Source organism: Eulemur rufifrons, chromosome 9 (assembly GCF_041146395.1).
Source record: "Eulemur rufifrons isolate Redbay chromosome 9, OSU_ERuf_1, whole genome shotgun sequence".
Classification (NCBI taxonomy): domain Eukaryota; kingdom Metazoa; phylum Chordata; class Mammalia; order Primates; family Lemuridae; genus Eulemur; species Eulemur rufifrons.
Window position 1 is genome coordinate 40,597,736 of NC_090991.1, and position 16,518 is coordinate 40,614,253.

The 16,518-nt window shown below is 49.5% G+C and overlaps 2 protein-coding genes across 4 annotated transcripts in view; one reads left to right on the plus strand and one right to left on the minus strand.

The window, feature by feature from the left end:
- The first annotated feature begins 2,236 nt into the window (after positions 1 to 2,236).
- Positions 2,237 to 3,825, plus strand: HIGD1B (HIG1 hypoxia inducible domain family member 1B). Its single transcript, XM_069482720.1, has 3 exons — positions 2,237 to 2,361; positions 2,986 to 3,120; positions 3,761 to 3,825. The coding sequence occupies exons 1-3, from the start codon at positions 2,262 to 2,264 to the stop codon at positions 3,823 to 3,825; spliced, it is 300 nt and encodes a 99-aa protein (XP_069338821.1). The 5' UTR covers positions 2,237 to 2,261.
- The window catches only part of EFTUD2 (elongation factor Tu GTP binding domain containing 2), a 40,960-nt gene continuing 27,828 nt past the window's right edge, over positions 3,387 to 16,518 (minus strand). For all 3 annotated transcript variants that reach the window (XM_069482719.1, XM_069482718.1, XM_069482716.1), the window contains 17 exons: positions 15,671 to 15,734; positions 15,194 to 15,284; positions 13,661 to 13,796; positions 13,117 to 13,244; positions 11,870 to 12,063; positions 10,749 to 10,860; positions 10,197 to 10,337; positions 9,446 to 9,547; positions 8,116 to 8,198; positions 7,730 to 7,816; positions 7,369 to 7,495; positions 7,088 to 7,175; positions 6,325 to 6,443; positions 6,066 to 6,160; positions 5,408 to 5,561; positions 5,151 to 5,258; positions 3,387 to 4,806 (listed from right to left, as the gene is read on the minus strand). In XM_069482719.1, the coding sequence (XP_069338820.1) occupies positions 4,711 to 4,806; positions 5,151 to 5,258; positions 5,408 to 5,561; positions 6,066 to 6,160; positions 6,325 to 6,443; positions 7,088 to 7,175; positions 7,369 to 7,495; positions 7,730 to 7,816; positions 8,116 to 8,198; positions 9,446 to 9,547; positions 10,197 to 10,337; positions 10,749 to 10,860; positions 11,870 to 12,063; positions 13,117 to 13,244; positions 13,661 to 13,796; positions 15,194 to 15,284; positions 15,671 to 15,734 (1,925 nt within the window). In that variant the 3' untranslated portion in view covers positions 3,387 to 4,710. The remainder of the gene's footprint in view (positions 4,807 to 5,150; positions 5,259 to 5,407; positions 5,562 to 6,065; positions 6,161 to 6,324; positions 6,444 to 7,087; positions 7,176 to 7,368; positions 7,496 to 7,729; positions 7,817 to 8,115; positions 8,199 to 9,445; positions 9,548 to 10,196; positions 10,338 to 10,748; positions 10,861 to 11,869; positions 12,064 to 13,116; positions 13,245 to 13,660; positions 13,797 to 15,193; positions 15,285 to 15,670; positions 15,735 to 16,518) is intronic.

Sequence of the window (16,518 nt, forward strand, 5' to 3'; positions counted from 1 at the left end):
GTATACTCAGACAAGCCATTTAGCTTCTTTGAAGGTCAGTTCCTTTGTGAACAAACTGCCACTTACCATATAGAATAGTTGAGAGGTCTGAAATATAAATCTTGAGTACAGAATAGTGCTAATCCCAGTCATTGTCATCCCTGCAACCTGAGTGAGCATCAGCTCCACAGATGGTATACAGAGCTCTGGAGACATGAGGAAAGTCAGTCCTGTTTTGTTTTAAACTCCTGGATAAATCTCCCTGGTCTGGAAAGCATCTTTGAAGAGATCAAGACTAAGACCAAGGAGCCTGTCTCTCACAACCAGGGTATTTTGTTTATATCCCACATTGTTCATAAGAGTATTTGGGCCAGGCAGGGTGGTTCACACCTGTAATCCCAGCACTTTGGGAGGCCAAGGTGGGAGAATTGCTTGAGGCCAGGAATTTAAGACTAGCCTGGGCAACATAATAAGATCCCATCTCTTAAAAAAAAAAAAAAAAATTTTATTGGAGGGGGGTTCAATTTCTTTTTTCTTTTTTTTTTTTTTTTTTTTGAGACAGAGTTTCACTCTGTCACCCTGGGTAGAGTCCAGTGGTGTCATTATAGCTCACTGCAACCTCAAACTCCTGGGCTCAAGCAATCCTCCTGCCTCAGCACTCCCAGTAGTTGGGACTACAGGCCCGCACCATGTTGCCCGGATAATTTTTCTATTTTTAGTAGAGATGGGGTCTCGCTCTTGCTCAGGCTGGTCTCAAACTCCTGGGCTCAAGCAATCCTCCTGCCGTGGCCTCCCAGAATGCTAGGATTACAGGTGTGAGCCACCACACCTGGCTTCTACAAAAAATTTTCTAAAAAGCTGAGTGTGGTGGCACATGCCTGTAGTCCCAGCTGCTTGGGAGATTGAGGCAGGAGGACCACTTGAGCCTGCAGTGAACTATGATTGGGACCTGCACTCCAGCCTGGGCAACAGAGGCCTGGTCTCTCCCACCCCCCAAAAAAATGTATGCAAGGTAGTGTAACTTGGGGGAGAACCCAGGGTCTCTGCCCATCCTTGCTTCAATATCTCTATCTCAGTTCTCCACATCAAGCCTGTCTCTGACCCAGCCACTTATGTCCATGTCCGTGGGAACTAGAAGACTAAATCTAGTTAGGGGCTCCCCTCCATCTGGCCTTTCATTACTTTCTAGCTCCTGGAGCTCTGGCCTGGAACTCAGCAGATGGGGGGTTAAGACTGATGCCCTGTCCTATCTCCTCCCCTCTCTGTCTCTGACTTCAAAGTCGCCATAAAGCCCAAGTCACTGCTTCCCTGACCCCATAGTGGCAGCTCCATCAACAGCTCTTAGCCAGTGCAAAACAGCAGACGCTGAGCCCTGGCCCGGCCACTCGCTCTCTACTTTCTAGTCATCTCCTAGGGTAAGCACCAGCATGCCAAGGGCCGGTGGGGCTACCCGTCATTGCTCCCCCAGCAGAGGAGGAGGGCCAACTAGGAATAGAAGTTGTCTCAAGCAGGGATTGTTTGTCTCATGGTCAGACTTAGAAGGCATCCCACTGGCAGAACCCTTGGTCTGAGGACTGGGACTCTGGGACTCTGTCTAGTTTGTGACAGACATTTACAGGGGTTAGCAAGTGGAGCGATACGGTTTCCAGCCCAGGGATAGAGTTAGCAGGTTGGTAATTGTGAAGAACCTGGAAAAAGAGGGACCTGCAAACAGGGTAGCAGCTCAGGAAACAGAATTTGTTCCTTTAGCATTAATGTGCAAAATATAGGCTAAGCTATACACAAACCCATGTCAGATCATTCAAATCTCTGGCTCTGGTGACTTGGTAGTCAGTGCTGTAACGCAGTCTGGGATGGTTCTGGCTCCCTCGGGAGCAACCTTCACAGACCCAAGGCCACAAGGCTTAAGGACTGTTTCTCCCATCCTCATATGTGGATTTTTCCAGCTGTTTTTCTTGGCCCAAGGATCACACCCACAAGGATGCAGATGGGGGAAGGGGAAGCAGAGGAGACAGTGAAGTCGAAATGGGCTGGGGAGGTGGCAGATGTTAGGAAGATGAGATGGAGAAATGGCACTAGTGGTCCAGCCCCGAGACAGGACAGCTGGGAAGGACAGCTTTTCAAGAAGAGGCTGTGCTTGGCATGGTAAGGGAGGGTCTTAGCAGGTAACCCCCTCCTTTCCACGCCAGACTGAGAATCACAGTTCTTAACTGTAGGGTGCCTCCTACTAGGACTAGGCAGAAGCTGAGGAGCCCCAGCTATTAACATCTGGGCCCAGGATTATGTCTGCTAACAAAGGCTGGTGGGTGCCATCTGAGGGCGAGGACAGCGTGTCTGAGAAGTTCCTGAGGAAGACCCGGGAATCTCCGCTGGTGCCTATAGGTGAGTGGAGAATGGAACAACGGGTGGGGAGGAGGCCTGAGACATCATGTCTCCTGGTGCTTTCAAAGGAGAATGAAGCAGAGGTCAGAGAACTCAAGCGGTCCTGCCCACTGAATAAGGGAACCAGTAGAGAAAGTGCCAAGGGACGAACCCTTACAACGAAATGAGTTTGGATGAGTGGACGTGTGGCCCACTGAGTACCTGGGATATGGGGAGACTTGGGGCACCAATGCCAGAGCCAGGATGGGAAGGGTCAGAGGGACAGTTTGGGGTCCTCCAGGACTTCCTTCTTCCAGGCCCTGGGAAAGTAGGAGAACAGCCGTACCAGGATCCGGAGCCAGCAGCGGCTGGAGTAGGGCCCAGAGCAGAGCTGAGGTGGGGGCAGGCATCAGGATGGGCTATTTGTATATGGGGGAGGGGCATCATTGGAGGAGGCAGTCACTTTAAAAATGACACTGAAGGGAAACAACCCACTATTCCAACACCCTCCCCCCTCACTGTCCCACAAAGATGCAGGAAAGCAGCTGTTTATCCAGGTGCCCTGCCTGACTAGTGAGGAATCGCTCATCAGGGGAGCACTGTGCTTGGTGGCTGTGGCCCAGGGGTCATGTTCTCTGACCACAGGCTTGGGAGGCTGCTTGGTGGTAGCAGCATACAGGATTTACCGGCTGAAGGCTCGGGGCCCCACCAAGATGTCCATACACCTGATTCACACCCGCGTGGCAGCGCAGGCCTGTGCTGTGGGCGCGATCATGCTCGGTGAGTAGCCTGATGGGGTCAGAGAACGAGGGCAACACAGATCTGGCAAAGTCAGTCTGGCTTTGACTTCTGCCAGATAAAAGGACCATGACTTCAGTCCCTGTTCCCTATGCTAGGGTCTACATCAAGTCCTTGGTGAAGCCCCGATACTGAGACATTTTTAGGGTTCCCTGTTTCATCTCCTGTCCCAGGCCTGGGGGGATGTGCCCAGTGTTTCATGACAGTTTGCTCTAGAGGTGAGAAAAATCGAGCAGCAGAACAGATACTGAACTTCTCTTCCCCTCTGGATCAAAAAGCAGCCAGCCACGTGCTGTGTGACAGTAGACAAAGCCCTCTCATCAAGCCTCGGTTTCCTTGTGTGTGACATGACGATAACCGCCCCTAGCTGGCCTACTTCACAGGTTGCTGTGAGGTTTCTCACGGATGTATAACGTACATGAATGTGCTTCATGAACTGTCAGATGGGTTGCTCCCCAGGCTGTGTGGTCAGATGCTTGGAGCAGCTGCTGGGACCTGGGGCAGAAGGATGAGCGGGGAAGCGGGAGTCTCGAGGGAGCAGCTGGAGGTGGACACCTGGGAGAGCCAGGGAGGGGTGAAGGGCTCAATGCCAAGGGGCGTTTTTCTCTTTTCCCTCACACAGGTGCTGTGTACACAATGTACAAAGATTATGTCAAGAGGACAGGACAGGATGCTGGAGAGAAGTAGGTCTCCTATAGGATCTGAGGCAGTCAGATGCCCCCTAAACCAGTCCCTGGAATGCTCCTAATAAAGTAGTTTTTAGGAAAATCAACAGGCTCTTCTTCATGGGGGGAGAACAGAGTAAGGGACTGGTGGTGGCTGGGGAGAAGACTTGGAGCAAACAGCTGGAAATCAGTGCTCTGGCCCCTAACTTCAGGGCAAGGGCGACTCATAAGGGGCAGTGGTCTCCCAAGGAGGTGGCGTGTAGACCTCTGATCCCAGGAACCCCACAAGGCTACCTCAGGTCCCACGCAGCAGCAGCGTGGAGTGGGAGTGGGAGGATGAGGGCAGGAGAAGGGCCTCGATGCTCATGGGAATGCTGCATGTGTTCCTCCTACCACAGGCTGCTTCCCTGGGGACCTAGGCAGGAAGCAGGCCGCAGCTGGGAGCAGAGGCAATAAAGCCTCCTGGGAGGTGACATATATTCAGAATGTAAGCGCTAGGACTAGACAGGGCAAGGGGGATGAAAGAAGCAGAGCAAGGCAGAAGTCAGAATGTTCTGTTCACTTACAAACCATGGCTAAGGTCAAACATGTAAAAAATAAAATTCCATGTAAATCCCAAAGACAGGACCCCTTGGGGTTTTGTTTCATCTCCTTCCCTTTCCCTGAGCCCAAGCTCCACTCTGTTCCCTGGGAATGGAGCCAGGCAGAGGCCACAGAAAGAAGCAGGAGGCCAAATGCTCCTCCCTCACTGGGGTTCTGGGCTGGAGGTTTGCAGGTTGTTCAAGATGGCAACAGCAACTCCCAGATACTCTCTGACAACAGGAAGGCTGAGTCCCACCAGGTCTCAGTTTCAAGTCCAAGAACTGCAGTCCACTGTAGGGAGCAGGAGCTGCCGGGAGTCGCTCACTCACATGGGGTAATTGAGCACAACGTCTTGTTTGGCGAGCTCCAGCAACATAGGATCGTCGAAGAACTTGCTGATGCTCACGTCTTCACTGAGGCCCTGCAGAGAAGGGGAGCACATGCAAGAGTGAGCCCTATCTGGTTGGTGGCTGGCTGAGCTGGAGGGGTGGCGGGGCATCCAAGACCTGTGTTCAAGGGGGAGGCTGGTGGTGGCTGGAGCTTACGTGGGGCCGTTTCAGGAGCCTGCCTTTAGGGTGTCATCACATTGGAGGAGAAGGCCTTCCTTCCCCAGCCAGAGTGGGCCCCAGGTCTGGCTGCCCAGAGTGTACAGACAGCAAATCTCTACATTGGAAAAGGGTCCCTTGGGAAGAAGTAAAGGGAGCTCCAGCTCCTGTTGAGAGCCCTGGGGGTTGAGGGACGGCAACAGGTCTGAGGGACACATACCTTCCTACGACGGGTTTTGATCATGAATTCCCGGGCCAGGTGAGGAGCGGGCTGTGGCTCCAAGGGACGAATGACAATGCTCTTGTCCAGAGGATCACCAGGTACAATCTGAAAGGCAAAGGGATTTCGGATGGCCCAGGCAGCTTCCCAGAGGACTGAGGCCCAGAAGCAGGGCTCTTCTCCAGGATGCTGCATGTCTCACTGGTGGCTTGGAAGGGCAACAGGCCAGAGGGGCTCGGCCTGCACTCTTTGCTCACCTGCCAATGGTGGAAGACAGACAAGGAAAAGGCTTGTCCCTGGGTATGAGTCCGGAGATCAGTCTCAAAGCCAAAAGAGTCGATGGCTGGGATGAAAGCTTTGATGGTGTAGAGGGGGGAGCCTGGGATGGGTGCGTCCTGAGTCACGTGTCCCCTGAGACAGAAAAACAAAGGCTGAGTCCCTAGTCATACAGAGGCCAAAAGCCAAGTGGCAATATGGCTTTTGCTGTCCCCAAATGCATCCCAGCCCAGAGTTACCATTAAAGAAAGAATAACTTAAGAATGCCCTACAGACAGCAGAAAAGGCTTGGAGCTCTCAGCACAATTCCCTGTGAAGTCAAGGGGAGCGAGCTCTGGGCAGATGACAGGAGCACAAACAGTGATGGGACAAGGCCTGCAGACATTCCCACCACCGACCTGCCTCAGCACTTCCCACAGCAGCTCTCTGAGGAGGGGACCCAGGAAGAAATCTCAAATTTTAATCTGTGCAAAAGCTGGGGATTGCCTCATTCCCTTCCTACTTCCTTCTGGAAAACCAGCTCACTGAGTTTCTGGTGTGGAGAGGGTGGGGGAGGCCAATCTCTCCTGCTGGCAGGAGCGAGGTGCTTCTCGCCAAGCTACTCGCACCACTGTCCCCAACATGCCTGTGACTACTCACCTGCGCCTGGCCAGGACAGTGTAAACCGCAGAGACACAATCTGCAGGGGCCTGGACCTCTACAAAGTAGTAAGGCTCCATGAGACGGGGAGTGGCCTGCAACAGAGCAGGAAGAAAGGGCTCCTCAGTGGGGGAAGGTGGAGGAGCAAGACCCTCGATGGAGGGAAGGCTGGGGGACTGTAGTCTTGAGGCCCCCAAAATTTGTCTTCTACTTTGCTCCCTGTCCAGAGAGGCAGAGTCCCCTGTAGCCCCACTCTTACCATAAGGAAGGCAGAGTAGACGACTCTCCTGGCCGTGGGGATGATTTGGCCCCCGCCCCGGTGCAGGGGCTCCTGGGCAACCACTGCATCCAGGATCTTAAACTTGACGTTCCGAATCACTGCAAAGGAGATGGGGCAGCTGGCTGAGGAAAGGTGCTGGGGCTCGTCACCGGGCCATGGCAGAGCAGAGTCTCCTGCTCACTGTAGCTGTCTTGCAGCCCCAAGAGACACGGTACAAGTTTACACTGGAGGTGGCTGTTCTAAATCTAATAAGGCAGGCCTGGGGCATTGAGGCCAGAAGTTAAGCATATGTTTTTAGTGTTGCTTCAGACCACACTCAGACATGTAGAGCTTTCCTAGAAGTTTATGTGCATCTTCTGCAGATCATTAAATTTTCTCGGTGTAGGAATTCTAGGAATTGCACATTTAGTCCCATGAAATCCAATCAGGGCCTATAAACTATTCCAATCTCATCATCCTCTTGATATCCTTCCTCAAACACACCCAAAGCCAGATCCTTCTCAGGAATGAGGAGCAAATGCCAGCCTAGAAATGACTTACATTTCCTGGATGTACCAAACAGAGGTACCACGACAGGGAAAGAGATGGGAAGCTGGCCCAGGTCATGGGACGGCCCCGTACGGCCCATGCTGATTCTCCTGTGAGAATCTCCTGTCCCAAAGACAGTGAGCCCACCCCACCCCACAAGCCCAGGTGCAGGGACCCTCAAGGACCGGGCTGGGGGAGGTGCTGGTGGACTTACACTCATCACAGAGGGGCCCCTCCCTGGTTCCCCACTGGAAACCTTGAACGATGCTGTCTTTCACTGAGCCAAGAAGGGCCTTATCCACCTGCACAGAAAACATGAGGCCTCCTTAGCAGTCACTCTGACAACAGTGGAAGAGTTTAGAGGAAGGAGAAGACAGAACACCTGTAAAGGGATACTCTTCACCAGAGGACTTCTGGGAAAAGAAGAACACTCTATAGTTTCTTCCACTCGAGAGCTAGGACACTGCCACATGGTTCCCATCAGTTCCTCTATACCTCAGAGGGCAGAGTATCATCCACCAGGATGTTGGGGCCAGTGGCATCTGGGCCAAAAGCCCAAATGGAACGGGCAGCCAGCAGATCCCAGTCGTACTTGGTCTGGAAGAACTCTCCCAGCTTCTTCCTGGGGAAAGGAGGGGAAAATGGAGGTAGCACACTGCTCTGTGATTGCTGGCTCCTGGGACCACAGACCCTCCCTTCCTGGAGGACAGTCACCTCATCCTACCCACACTGTGCCTGGGACACCAACGTGGGGAGACACAAACGCTTTCCAGGGATGTGTGGTATTAGAGAGCCAGTAGGAAAGCCACGCCATCGCCACCTTCCTTCAGCCCTGGCATCAGAGCCATGTTCTCACCTGTTCCACGTGATCTGGACCACCTCGTTCTCTATGTCCTCGGCGAGGCCCTTCTCAAGAGGCTCAGCAATCATGGTGATCTTGTTCCTAGTCAGAATGGAAATGGGTGATGATGAGGGTTAACAGGACTAGCAGAAGGGACATCCTAAGGAAAGGGTAACACAGTGGACAGCTGAGCCAGTGACAGCAGGGAAAGCCACAGGGGCAGGGTAGAGCAAAAAGGGGTCATCTTCTGTCTCCTTTCATTTGAATCGACCAGTCTTTAAAAAGTAAGGTTTGGACTTAGAGGTCTCTTTTTCCACAGTGCTGTGGTTGGGGTGGAGTTGGGGAATGGGGGGAGTGTCCTTGAGGCTGTTAGCCCCAGGGACACTGTGCTCCCAGCTTACTTCTTATTGGGTGTTTCAGCAAAGCACTTGAGAGAGGATGTTTCCACCACCGTCTCACAAAATGTGACAACTGGGTCAGCCACCTGGGAAACAGAAAATATTAATAAATTGCTGAAGCGAGGTCTAATTTTGTTGGAAGGACAACCTTCTACCTAAGGGAATTCTGAAGCTCCCCGGACACTACCTCTGTGAAAACCCCATCTGCCTTAATCAGCAGAAGTGACAAATGCAGCAGCAGGTTAAAAGAGCTGTCCATACTGTCACTAAAAAGACTGAGAAAACTTAGCGTAGTAAAGAAATTATATTCCTGAGCCAAGAGTAAGTGTGGTATCAAATTAGGGCCTTAATTATAGTCTTCTAAGGTAGCCTTCACCACGCGTCCAACTGTCCACCACCATTCCTGGCACAACTCCCGTGGCTCGGACAGAGCTGGCGCCACAGCCCGGGAAGCAAGCACCTGTTCCATTCTCAACCCCTAATGCCTGGGGGTGCAGCTCCTCCCTGACGCCCCCACACGGCCTGCTGCCAGGGAAACCCAGTGCTTTCTCCAGCACCAGTCCTGGGCACATCAGTAGGACAGTCTTGTATTGAAGGCACTTGTCCCAGCGCCACAGGGCCCTGAAGAAAATGTGCGCCTCAACTGAGACATGGAGGCCAAGCAACGCATGGTTTAACTACATCAAGGCTTGACAATGAATCCAGGAGAGCCAGTACCACCTTTTTGTTTAATTTTTGAGAGGTAGTCTTGCTCTGTCGCGCTCAGGCCAGAGTCCACGGGCATCATCATAGCTCACTGCAACCTCAAACTCCTGGGCTCAAGCAATCCTCCTGCCTCAGCCTCCTCAGTAGCTGGGACTACAGGCACACCATCATGCCTGGCTAATTTTTCTATTTTTGGTAGAGACAGGGTCTCGCTCTTGTTCAGGCTGGTCTCAAACTCCTGAGCTCAAGCAACCCTCCCTCCTCAGCCTACCAGAGTGCTAGGATTACAGGCGTGAGCCACCATGCCCGGCCCTCACTCTCTCCTTGAATATATCCACTCTGAGCCCTAATCACCACAGATGGGTTAACTGTGCAATTATTTTCCTAACAAAGGACCAAGAATAACTTTGCCTTGGGAGCCTTGAGTTTAAACATATGACATTGAAAATAACCCAGGCAGAATGGGGAAAACCTTCCCATACAAAGAGCGACAGATCATGCTTTTTACAAACATATCTCCTCTAGTGTACCCTCTCTTCCCATGGAACCTCCAGGGGCATCAAGGGTTTGGCCACATGTAAATCGGTCTGGAGCTGAGCACCCAGCTCCCGTCCAGGTAATGCTCTACCTTGATGTCTATCTCCGAGTACATCTTCCGCAAATCGTGCATCACACAGTCCAGGTAGAGCTCCCCGGTACCCAGGATCACATGCTCACCAGACTCTTCCACCTGAAACACAACAGCCCTGGTGATCACATCTTAGACTCTTTTGCCAGCAACAGCAGATACAAACAAAATCAAGGCCAGAACCCAAGAGAAGGTGCCTATCAGAAATAGCTACTGCTTAGCATCTGTTCTAGCCTCTTCAAGAAGTTTCAGTGGGGAGCATCTACCTGTGAGTCAGTTCTCAAGACACCAGGACCACTGGGTGAGGTGAAGGATTTAATTCCCATCTTAGCCATTTGGGGGGAAAAACTGGCCCTATGTCCATGGACACAAGATAACTCTTAGCCCTCCTGGCCAGCTACTCAGAAAGGTATGCTGGCAGGCTTAAGAGTGTATAAGTATCAGAGTAACTCACTTTTCCTTCTTTCTTTTCTGGAAAATCAACTCAAAGTGCACTCTCCAAGAAATACACTTTTCCTATCCAAATATATTTGGGAAAAACACATACACACACAAGCACAGGTTTTGTCCTGCCTTCAAATGATAGCAACAGGCTGGGACTGCTGCTGACACAGGTTGCCGGAAACCGCACATCAGGGATGCCTGAGGGACACGAAGTGGCATGGGGCACGGACCAGTTAGCTGGGGCAAGTAGGCAGCTTACTTCTTATTGGGTGTTTCACCTGGCAGCTTCTGCAGGTCACGGGCATACCTTGGTGGTGAGGGATGGATAGCTCTTGTTGACTTTGCGCAGACCATCGAGCATCTTGGGCAGCTCTGAGGGGTTGACTGGCTCCACAGCAATCTTGATAACAGATGTAGTATTGAACTTCAAGGGCCGGAAAATCTGAGCCTGAGATCCAAAACGCAGAGGAGTGAGGGCATTTGGCATGAGCAGTCACAGAAGGTGCAGAGGTAAGAGAGGAGCTGGGGGCCTGCTGAGATCAGACTACTGGATTCCCTAACCAGGAGTTGTGGTGCCATGTGGGGGCAGCCTGAAGGGCCATTTATTCCCATGTATTCTCGCAGAACGAAGAGGGAAAGAAAAGAAAAAGAGGCACTCCTCCTAATTCCTAGCATCTGAGCTGAGCACAGAGAGAACTCAGCAGGGTCAGATCCAGAAGGCTGAGCCCATGCTGGGGCCTGGAACCAGGGAGTGGCAGCGACTGGACAGTCCTCTGTGGGTTCTGCTGCTTGTTGCTCCTGTGTGTCCTTGTGACCCTCTAGCTTCAGTCAAACCAGTTGGCCTCTTCAGAAACGCTACCTCCTCATTGCCTCGGGGTTCAGTTATGGTCGCTGTCTTCACAATTGGTTGATCAACACCTTCAATCAGAACCCAGTTGCCGGCAGGAACACGGTTCACCTCAATGTGGTACCTGCAGCAACATCCAAAAAGCAGCAATGGAACTTAGGGAGAGCAAAAGCACCACAGAAAACACTTCAAGTTTCCAGCTCCTCAATATTCTTCTGCCTTTTAGCAAACAGGGTGGATCTGGAGGAGGGAAAAGGGGCCGTCATTGAGGCAGAGCAGCCACATTAGGGAACAGGACTGCCTTGGTTTTACTTGCCTACTGAGATGCCAAACTTATAAACTAACTGACACACAGCCCTGGGACCTAAGTTAAGTTTGACTCTGCTACAAGGGATCCAGCGAAGCCTTCTATTTTGGTCAAAGAATAGACAGTAGAGGTGGGGAAATTTCTTTTGGGAAGAAACACAAAGGTTAAGACTTAAAGAGAACACAGATGAAGAAACGAAAAGAGGAGTAAGATGAGTAAAACTGATAATCCTGCTATCAAAGTTTATACAAACCACCCAAAATGAAAAGGCACAGCTTTGGCGTTATCCCAATAGTAGCTGCCTTTTGGCCCTAGCAACCTTTTTTTTTTTTTTGAGACAGAGTCTCACTCTGTTGCCCAGGCTAGAGTGAGTGCTGTGGCGTCAGCCTAGCTCACAGCAACCTCAAACTCCTGAGCTCAAGCGATCCTCCTGTCTCAGCCTCCCGAGTAGCTGGGACTACAGGCATGCACCACCATGCCCGGCTAATTTTTTCTATATATATTTTTAGCTGTCCATATAATTTCTTTCTATTTTTAGTAGAGATGGGGTCTCGCTCTTGCTCAGGCTGGTCTCGAACTCCTGAGCTCAAACGATCCGCCCACCTCGGCCTCCCAGAGTGCTAGGATTACAGGCATGAGCCACCGCGCCCGGCCCCTAGCAACCTTGAATAGTGAGAACTATTAAGTCAAAAGATTTCTTGAGGGAGGGTCATATTACCCTCTGTTGCATAGAGCCAGGCAGCTACTGTGTCTTCAAGGAGGACCACCACTTCTAGCTCCTTGGGGGCAGACCCAGGACAGAGGGCAAGGCTCTGATTAGCAGTACCTGGCCACAGAGATCCAAAGGCGGCCCACGGTGCATATCTGGGAGTCTTCCTCATCCTCCAGGGTGTAGTTCTCCCCTAGCACCTTCACAGGCTGCCCAGCATGGATGGTGCCACTCAGCACCCGGCCAAAGGCATGAAATTGAACTCCATCATCTGTGCTGTACATCTTAGTAGTGTGGCACATCAGGGGACCCTGGAGCGGGGACAGAGTACATCTCAACCACATCTACCCTCTGGGCAAGTACCACTGTCCCCACCTCCTTTGACAGAATGACATGAGCTATATGAGAAGCTAGAGGAAGATGAGGCAGTACCACGGAAAAATTCCAAACCATGCCCTACTCCTTCTCTCTAAGGAGGGTTAACAGGAAACACAGGCATAGCAAGAAAAATTCTCTTTTTCTGGAAGGATGAGGGCATTGGGGAAGAGAGACAGGTTTAGGATGGCAGATTGGCACTGCTGACAAGATTACTTGCCCCAAATTTCCTCTGAAGATGTAATTCATAATTCTACCTGGCTGTATGTTTATAACAAGAAACTAGATTGCCTAAGGAATGGCTGGGAAAGATGTTTTTAAAAGCCAGGACTGACAAGATTAGCTACCATTTGTTGAATCTTTACTATCTGCCAGGCAACATGCTAAATATAACCAAAATACTTTCTTTTTTAAAATTTTTTCATTTGTTTTGAGACAGAGTTTCATTCTGTCACCCTGGCTAGAGTGCAGTGGCATCATCACAGCTCACTGCAACCTCAAACTCCTGGGCTCAGGTGATCCTCTTTCCTCAGCCTCCTAACTAGCTGGGATGATAGGCTCCCACCAGGACACCTGGCTAATATTTTCTATTTTTAGTAGCAATGGGGTCTCACTCTTGCTCAGGCTGGTCTCGAATTCCTGAGCTTAAGTGATCTTCTCTCCTTGGCCTCCCAGAGTGCTAGGATTACAGGCATGAGCCACCGCGCCCGGCTATAAAACTTCCTTAATCTTCTTTAATTCTCAAAACAACCACTCACATATTATTGTCCTTATATTATTGACCAAGACCTTGAGACTCAGAAAGCACGAGTAATGCTCCCAGGGTCATACCACTAATAGTGGCAACATCAGGTTGTGAATTTAGGCCTTCCCCTGCCCACGCTCACGTGCAAGGATAGGGAAGAAGGCATCACTCCCTCGACCAGATATCAGCATCCTTATGCAGGAGGGGACAAAATTCAGAGAACCAGGGGGCCACATTCTCTTACATCAGGGTCACAGTCACTCATGGCCTCGCCAAGGTCAGAGTCTACTCCACCAGTGTAGGTGTGCTCAATCTTGGGCTTGGCGCCCACCTTTGGAGAAGGAATATGCTGCACACACATGTCCACAAAGCCTGTAGAGGGAGAAGAGAATGCCATTACTGTATGCTCACAGGGAGAAGTGAGCCGGAGTTATTGATCCACTCATGATGGTCAGAAAGCTAAAAGTGAGGGGACCGATCTTTAAGCTCTAAAAGCTATGGCACTATCATTCTAGGGGGAAGTGATAGCCTGTTTCCCGGGAGTATGCTGCTAAAAGACTTGGAGTCACACTGATGTCAGAAAAGAGCAATAAGCAGGTCTCAGTGGTATGTGATTCCTTGGAACTCAGCTGACAAAAGCCTTAAAATACATCAATCCATGAACTTTTGTTGAATACAAGCATTTACTGAACACCTGCATTGAGCTAAATAAGCATCCCATCTTGTCTTTCTAGATCTACTTAGAACAATTCCTAAACAGTGTTAAGGGGCCATGAGCTTTTTATTACCTGTGAACTCGCCAAAGAACTTTTTGCAGACCAGCCTGAGCAGGGGGCGGATATTCAACTTCAGCTCCTCCTTGGTCAGGTGGATGCCAAGTTCGTCCAGGGTCCTCGGGAGGCTGGTGTCCACATCACCTACAACCTGTAAGGGTACCAGACACCACTTAGCTGTAGTGACAGCCCCAGTTGTGGTGCTACAGAGGACAAGGGAAGGCCAAAGGGCAATTTGAAGAGCTCCTGCACAAGGTTCTTTTCCACAGAGAGAGCTCTGGGCAAGGACAACAGTTTAGTTTCAGTGGTGTCTTTGGTACCCACCCTTCAAATCAAACCCGGGAGAAGCTGACTTGGTTAAATCCCCATACCAGCCAATAAACCAAGCACTCAGATTGATCGCTGTCAGTGCTGCCCCCTGGCGTCTGAAAAGTAGCATCTCACCCCACTGAGGAAATCCCTCACCCCTCTGTAATTAGACTTCTCAGATTTAGAGGATCATTGCCCTGGAAGGAACCAAAAAAGGTCACCTAGCAGACCATCCTGTCAGGACAGGGCCAAGCTAAATCATCCTCAGCAGACTCAAGGTCTCTACTGCGGCAGGTTCTATAAATTTCTTTTATTAATCCATTCCAATCTGACATGAGATACTAAGTATTTTTCAGCACTAATAAATTTAAGTCGTTATTTTGTCTTGTTGCTATGTTTTGCTGTTTTGTCAGCTGGAATGGCCACACACATTTTGTGTATGTGTGTCCACTGTATACAGTGCTTATTAAACACCTGTATATTTTATTACTGTCTTGGAAGAAAGGTCTGAAAATTCCCAGACAACATTTTTACCCTTTTAGTCCTAGTCCTGTTTTTTAGGTAGCACATATTTATATAAACATAAAGTTACATTCTTTCCTTCACAATATTCCACAACTTTAACTGCATCCTTACCACTTCCCGATGTGTCCTTTCAACCTGACACACATCACATTCCAGTACACACATGCCCAGAACAGTCATGAAAACAGTTCATATAGTCATTCCTCTAATGGCTGCAAAATATTTCATTTTATGGGATGTACTATAATTCATTTAAGCAGATTGATGAACATAATTAATTAACATTTAACTTATTTCCAGTTTTTTTCTTTTCCTATTATAAACATTGCTATAATAAACATCTTTATTGATATAAATAACCTGGATGACTGCACAATTTTATCTATAAGTTAAATTCCCACAACTGATATGACTAGCTCTACAGTGTCACATTCTTCTGAATAGTCAATATCTGTCCCCAAACTTTCCCTAGGTTACGCCTTCTCTTTCTTTCCTTCTTTTGTACCTTCTCCCTTTCCTCAGATTTCAACAGCACTGGGAGTAGTGTAGTGTTTGAGATCCAGAAGATTACTTAATAAACAACTGGTGACCAACCACCCTCATACTTCGTAATGTAAATCTGAATAGGTTTAGGGGCAGAGGGAAGCCTGAGTTCATCAGCTTTAACACGTGTGCTTAGAAGAGCAGATCTGAATCCAGTGGCCTGACACTCACCTGAGCAAGGATCTTATAAAGTGGCTCCAAGATAAACTCCACGAAGCTCCTCTGAGAGCTGCTGGTTGGGGCCTTTTTTGTGAACTTTCGCCTAAAGAGAAAAAGAAGAATTCTGAGTGACCCAGGAGGGAAAAGGCAGTGTCACTGACCCCAAGGGACTGTTGCTTAAATTCTGAATCTGAGCAGGAGCCGGGGGAGGAATGTGAGCACGATCGTAAAGTTTCCAAACACAGATTCCTGAGAGGACACATAGTTATGACCCTCCTGCATGCCTGAGCTGAGCTGTGAAGACCTCAGGAGAAATAGCCTCTCACCCAATTTGAACTTAGGACACCAACCCTTTTAAGGGAGGAAAGATGGTAGTTTATGTCTAAGGAAAAAGTAAGTTTTAATCTTAGGAACTCTTTTCCCATCTCTCCTTGCTTACTGGCAAAATGGATCACCCCTCTGGAGTCATGTCCCACACTCTATACTTACGTCTTAGGGTTGAAGTAGATGTCACCCCAGAGTCTTTTAGCAAATTCCTGGTAATTAATGTCACCTATAGGAGAAGCCACACAATTATAAGCTACCTAGCAAAGTGTTGTTCAAAATTCTGTTTCAGGTACCACAACTGGTTCATAGCTGAGGAATTCTAGCACCTTCCATTCCAGGGCCCAGACATTTTCTTCTAGCCAGCAGGCAGACAGGGACACTGAGGCACAAAAGAAGGATTAGCCCAAGGCTGGCAAGGCTGGCAAGGCTGTGCTGGAGCCAAAAGGAGAAGCTAGGTTGACCGCAACTGCTAATTCTAGTCAGATTGAACCAATCAACTATGGCTTTTAAAATCCAAGATCTTCCAAGTCAAGAGCTCCTGTAACATTCAGCTAGAACACTAACATCACCAACTACCTCCCAGATATTTCTACCCAGAAAAAAGGGAATGCGTCACCCTTTCCCTAAAGTCATGTCCCCCTCAGCCTTTCCTGTCTCCATCAGTAAGGCTACCACTGGCATCTCATCCAAGCTCAAAATCATCTTCTTCCTCATTTTGTTAATGACCAAATTCTCCCTTTCTTCCCCATTATTAGTTCCTGAAACTTTCCTCTCTCTATGAACCATGGTACCTTTTATCCCCTCTATTACTGCACTTACCACAGTTTAATCACTGGACTTATAATCCTGGGACTGAACTTCTCTGGACTCACAAGAATGGGGTCTAGCACATTAGAGAGGTTTGATAAATGCTTACTGAAAGAATGAATGAATCTCTTAAATCCATCTCCTCTTTTCAATCCCACAGGTAATACTAATCCAATACTCACAATGCTGTATCTAAATATTTG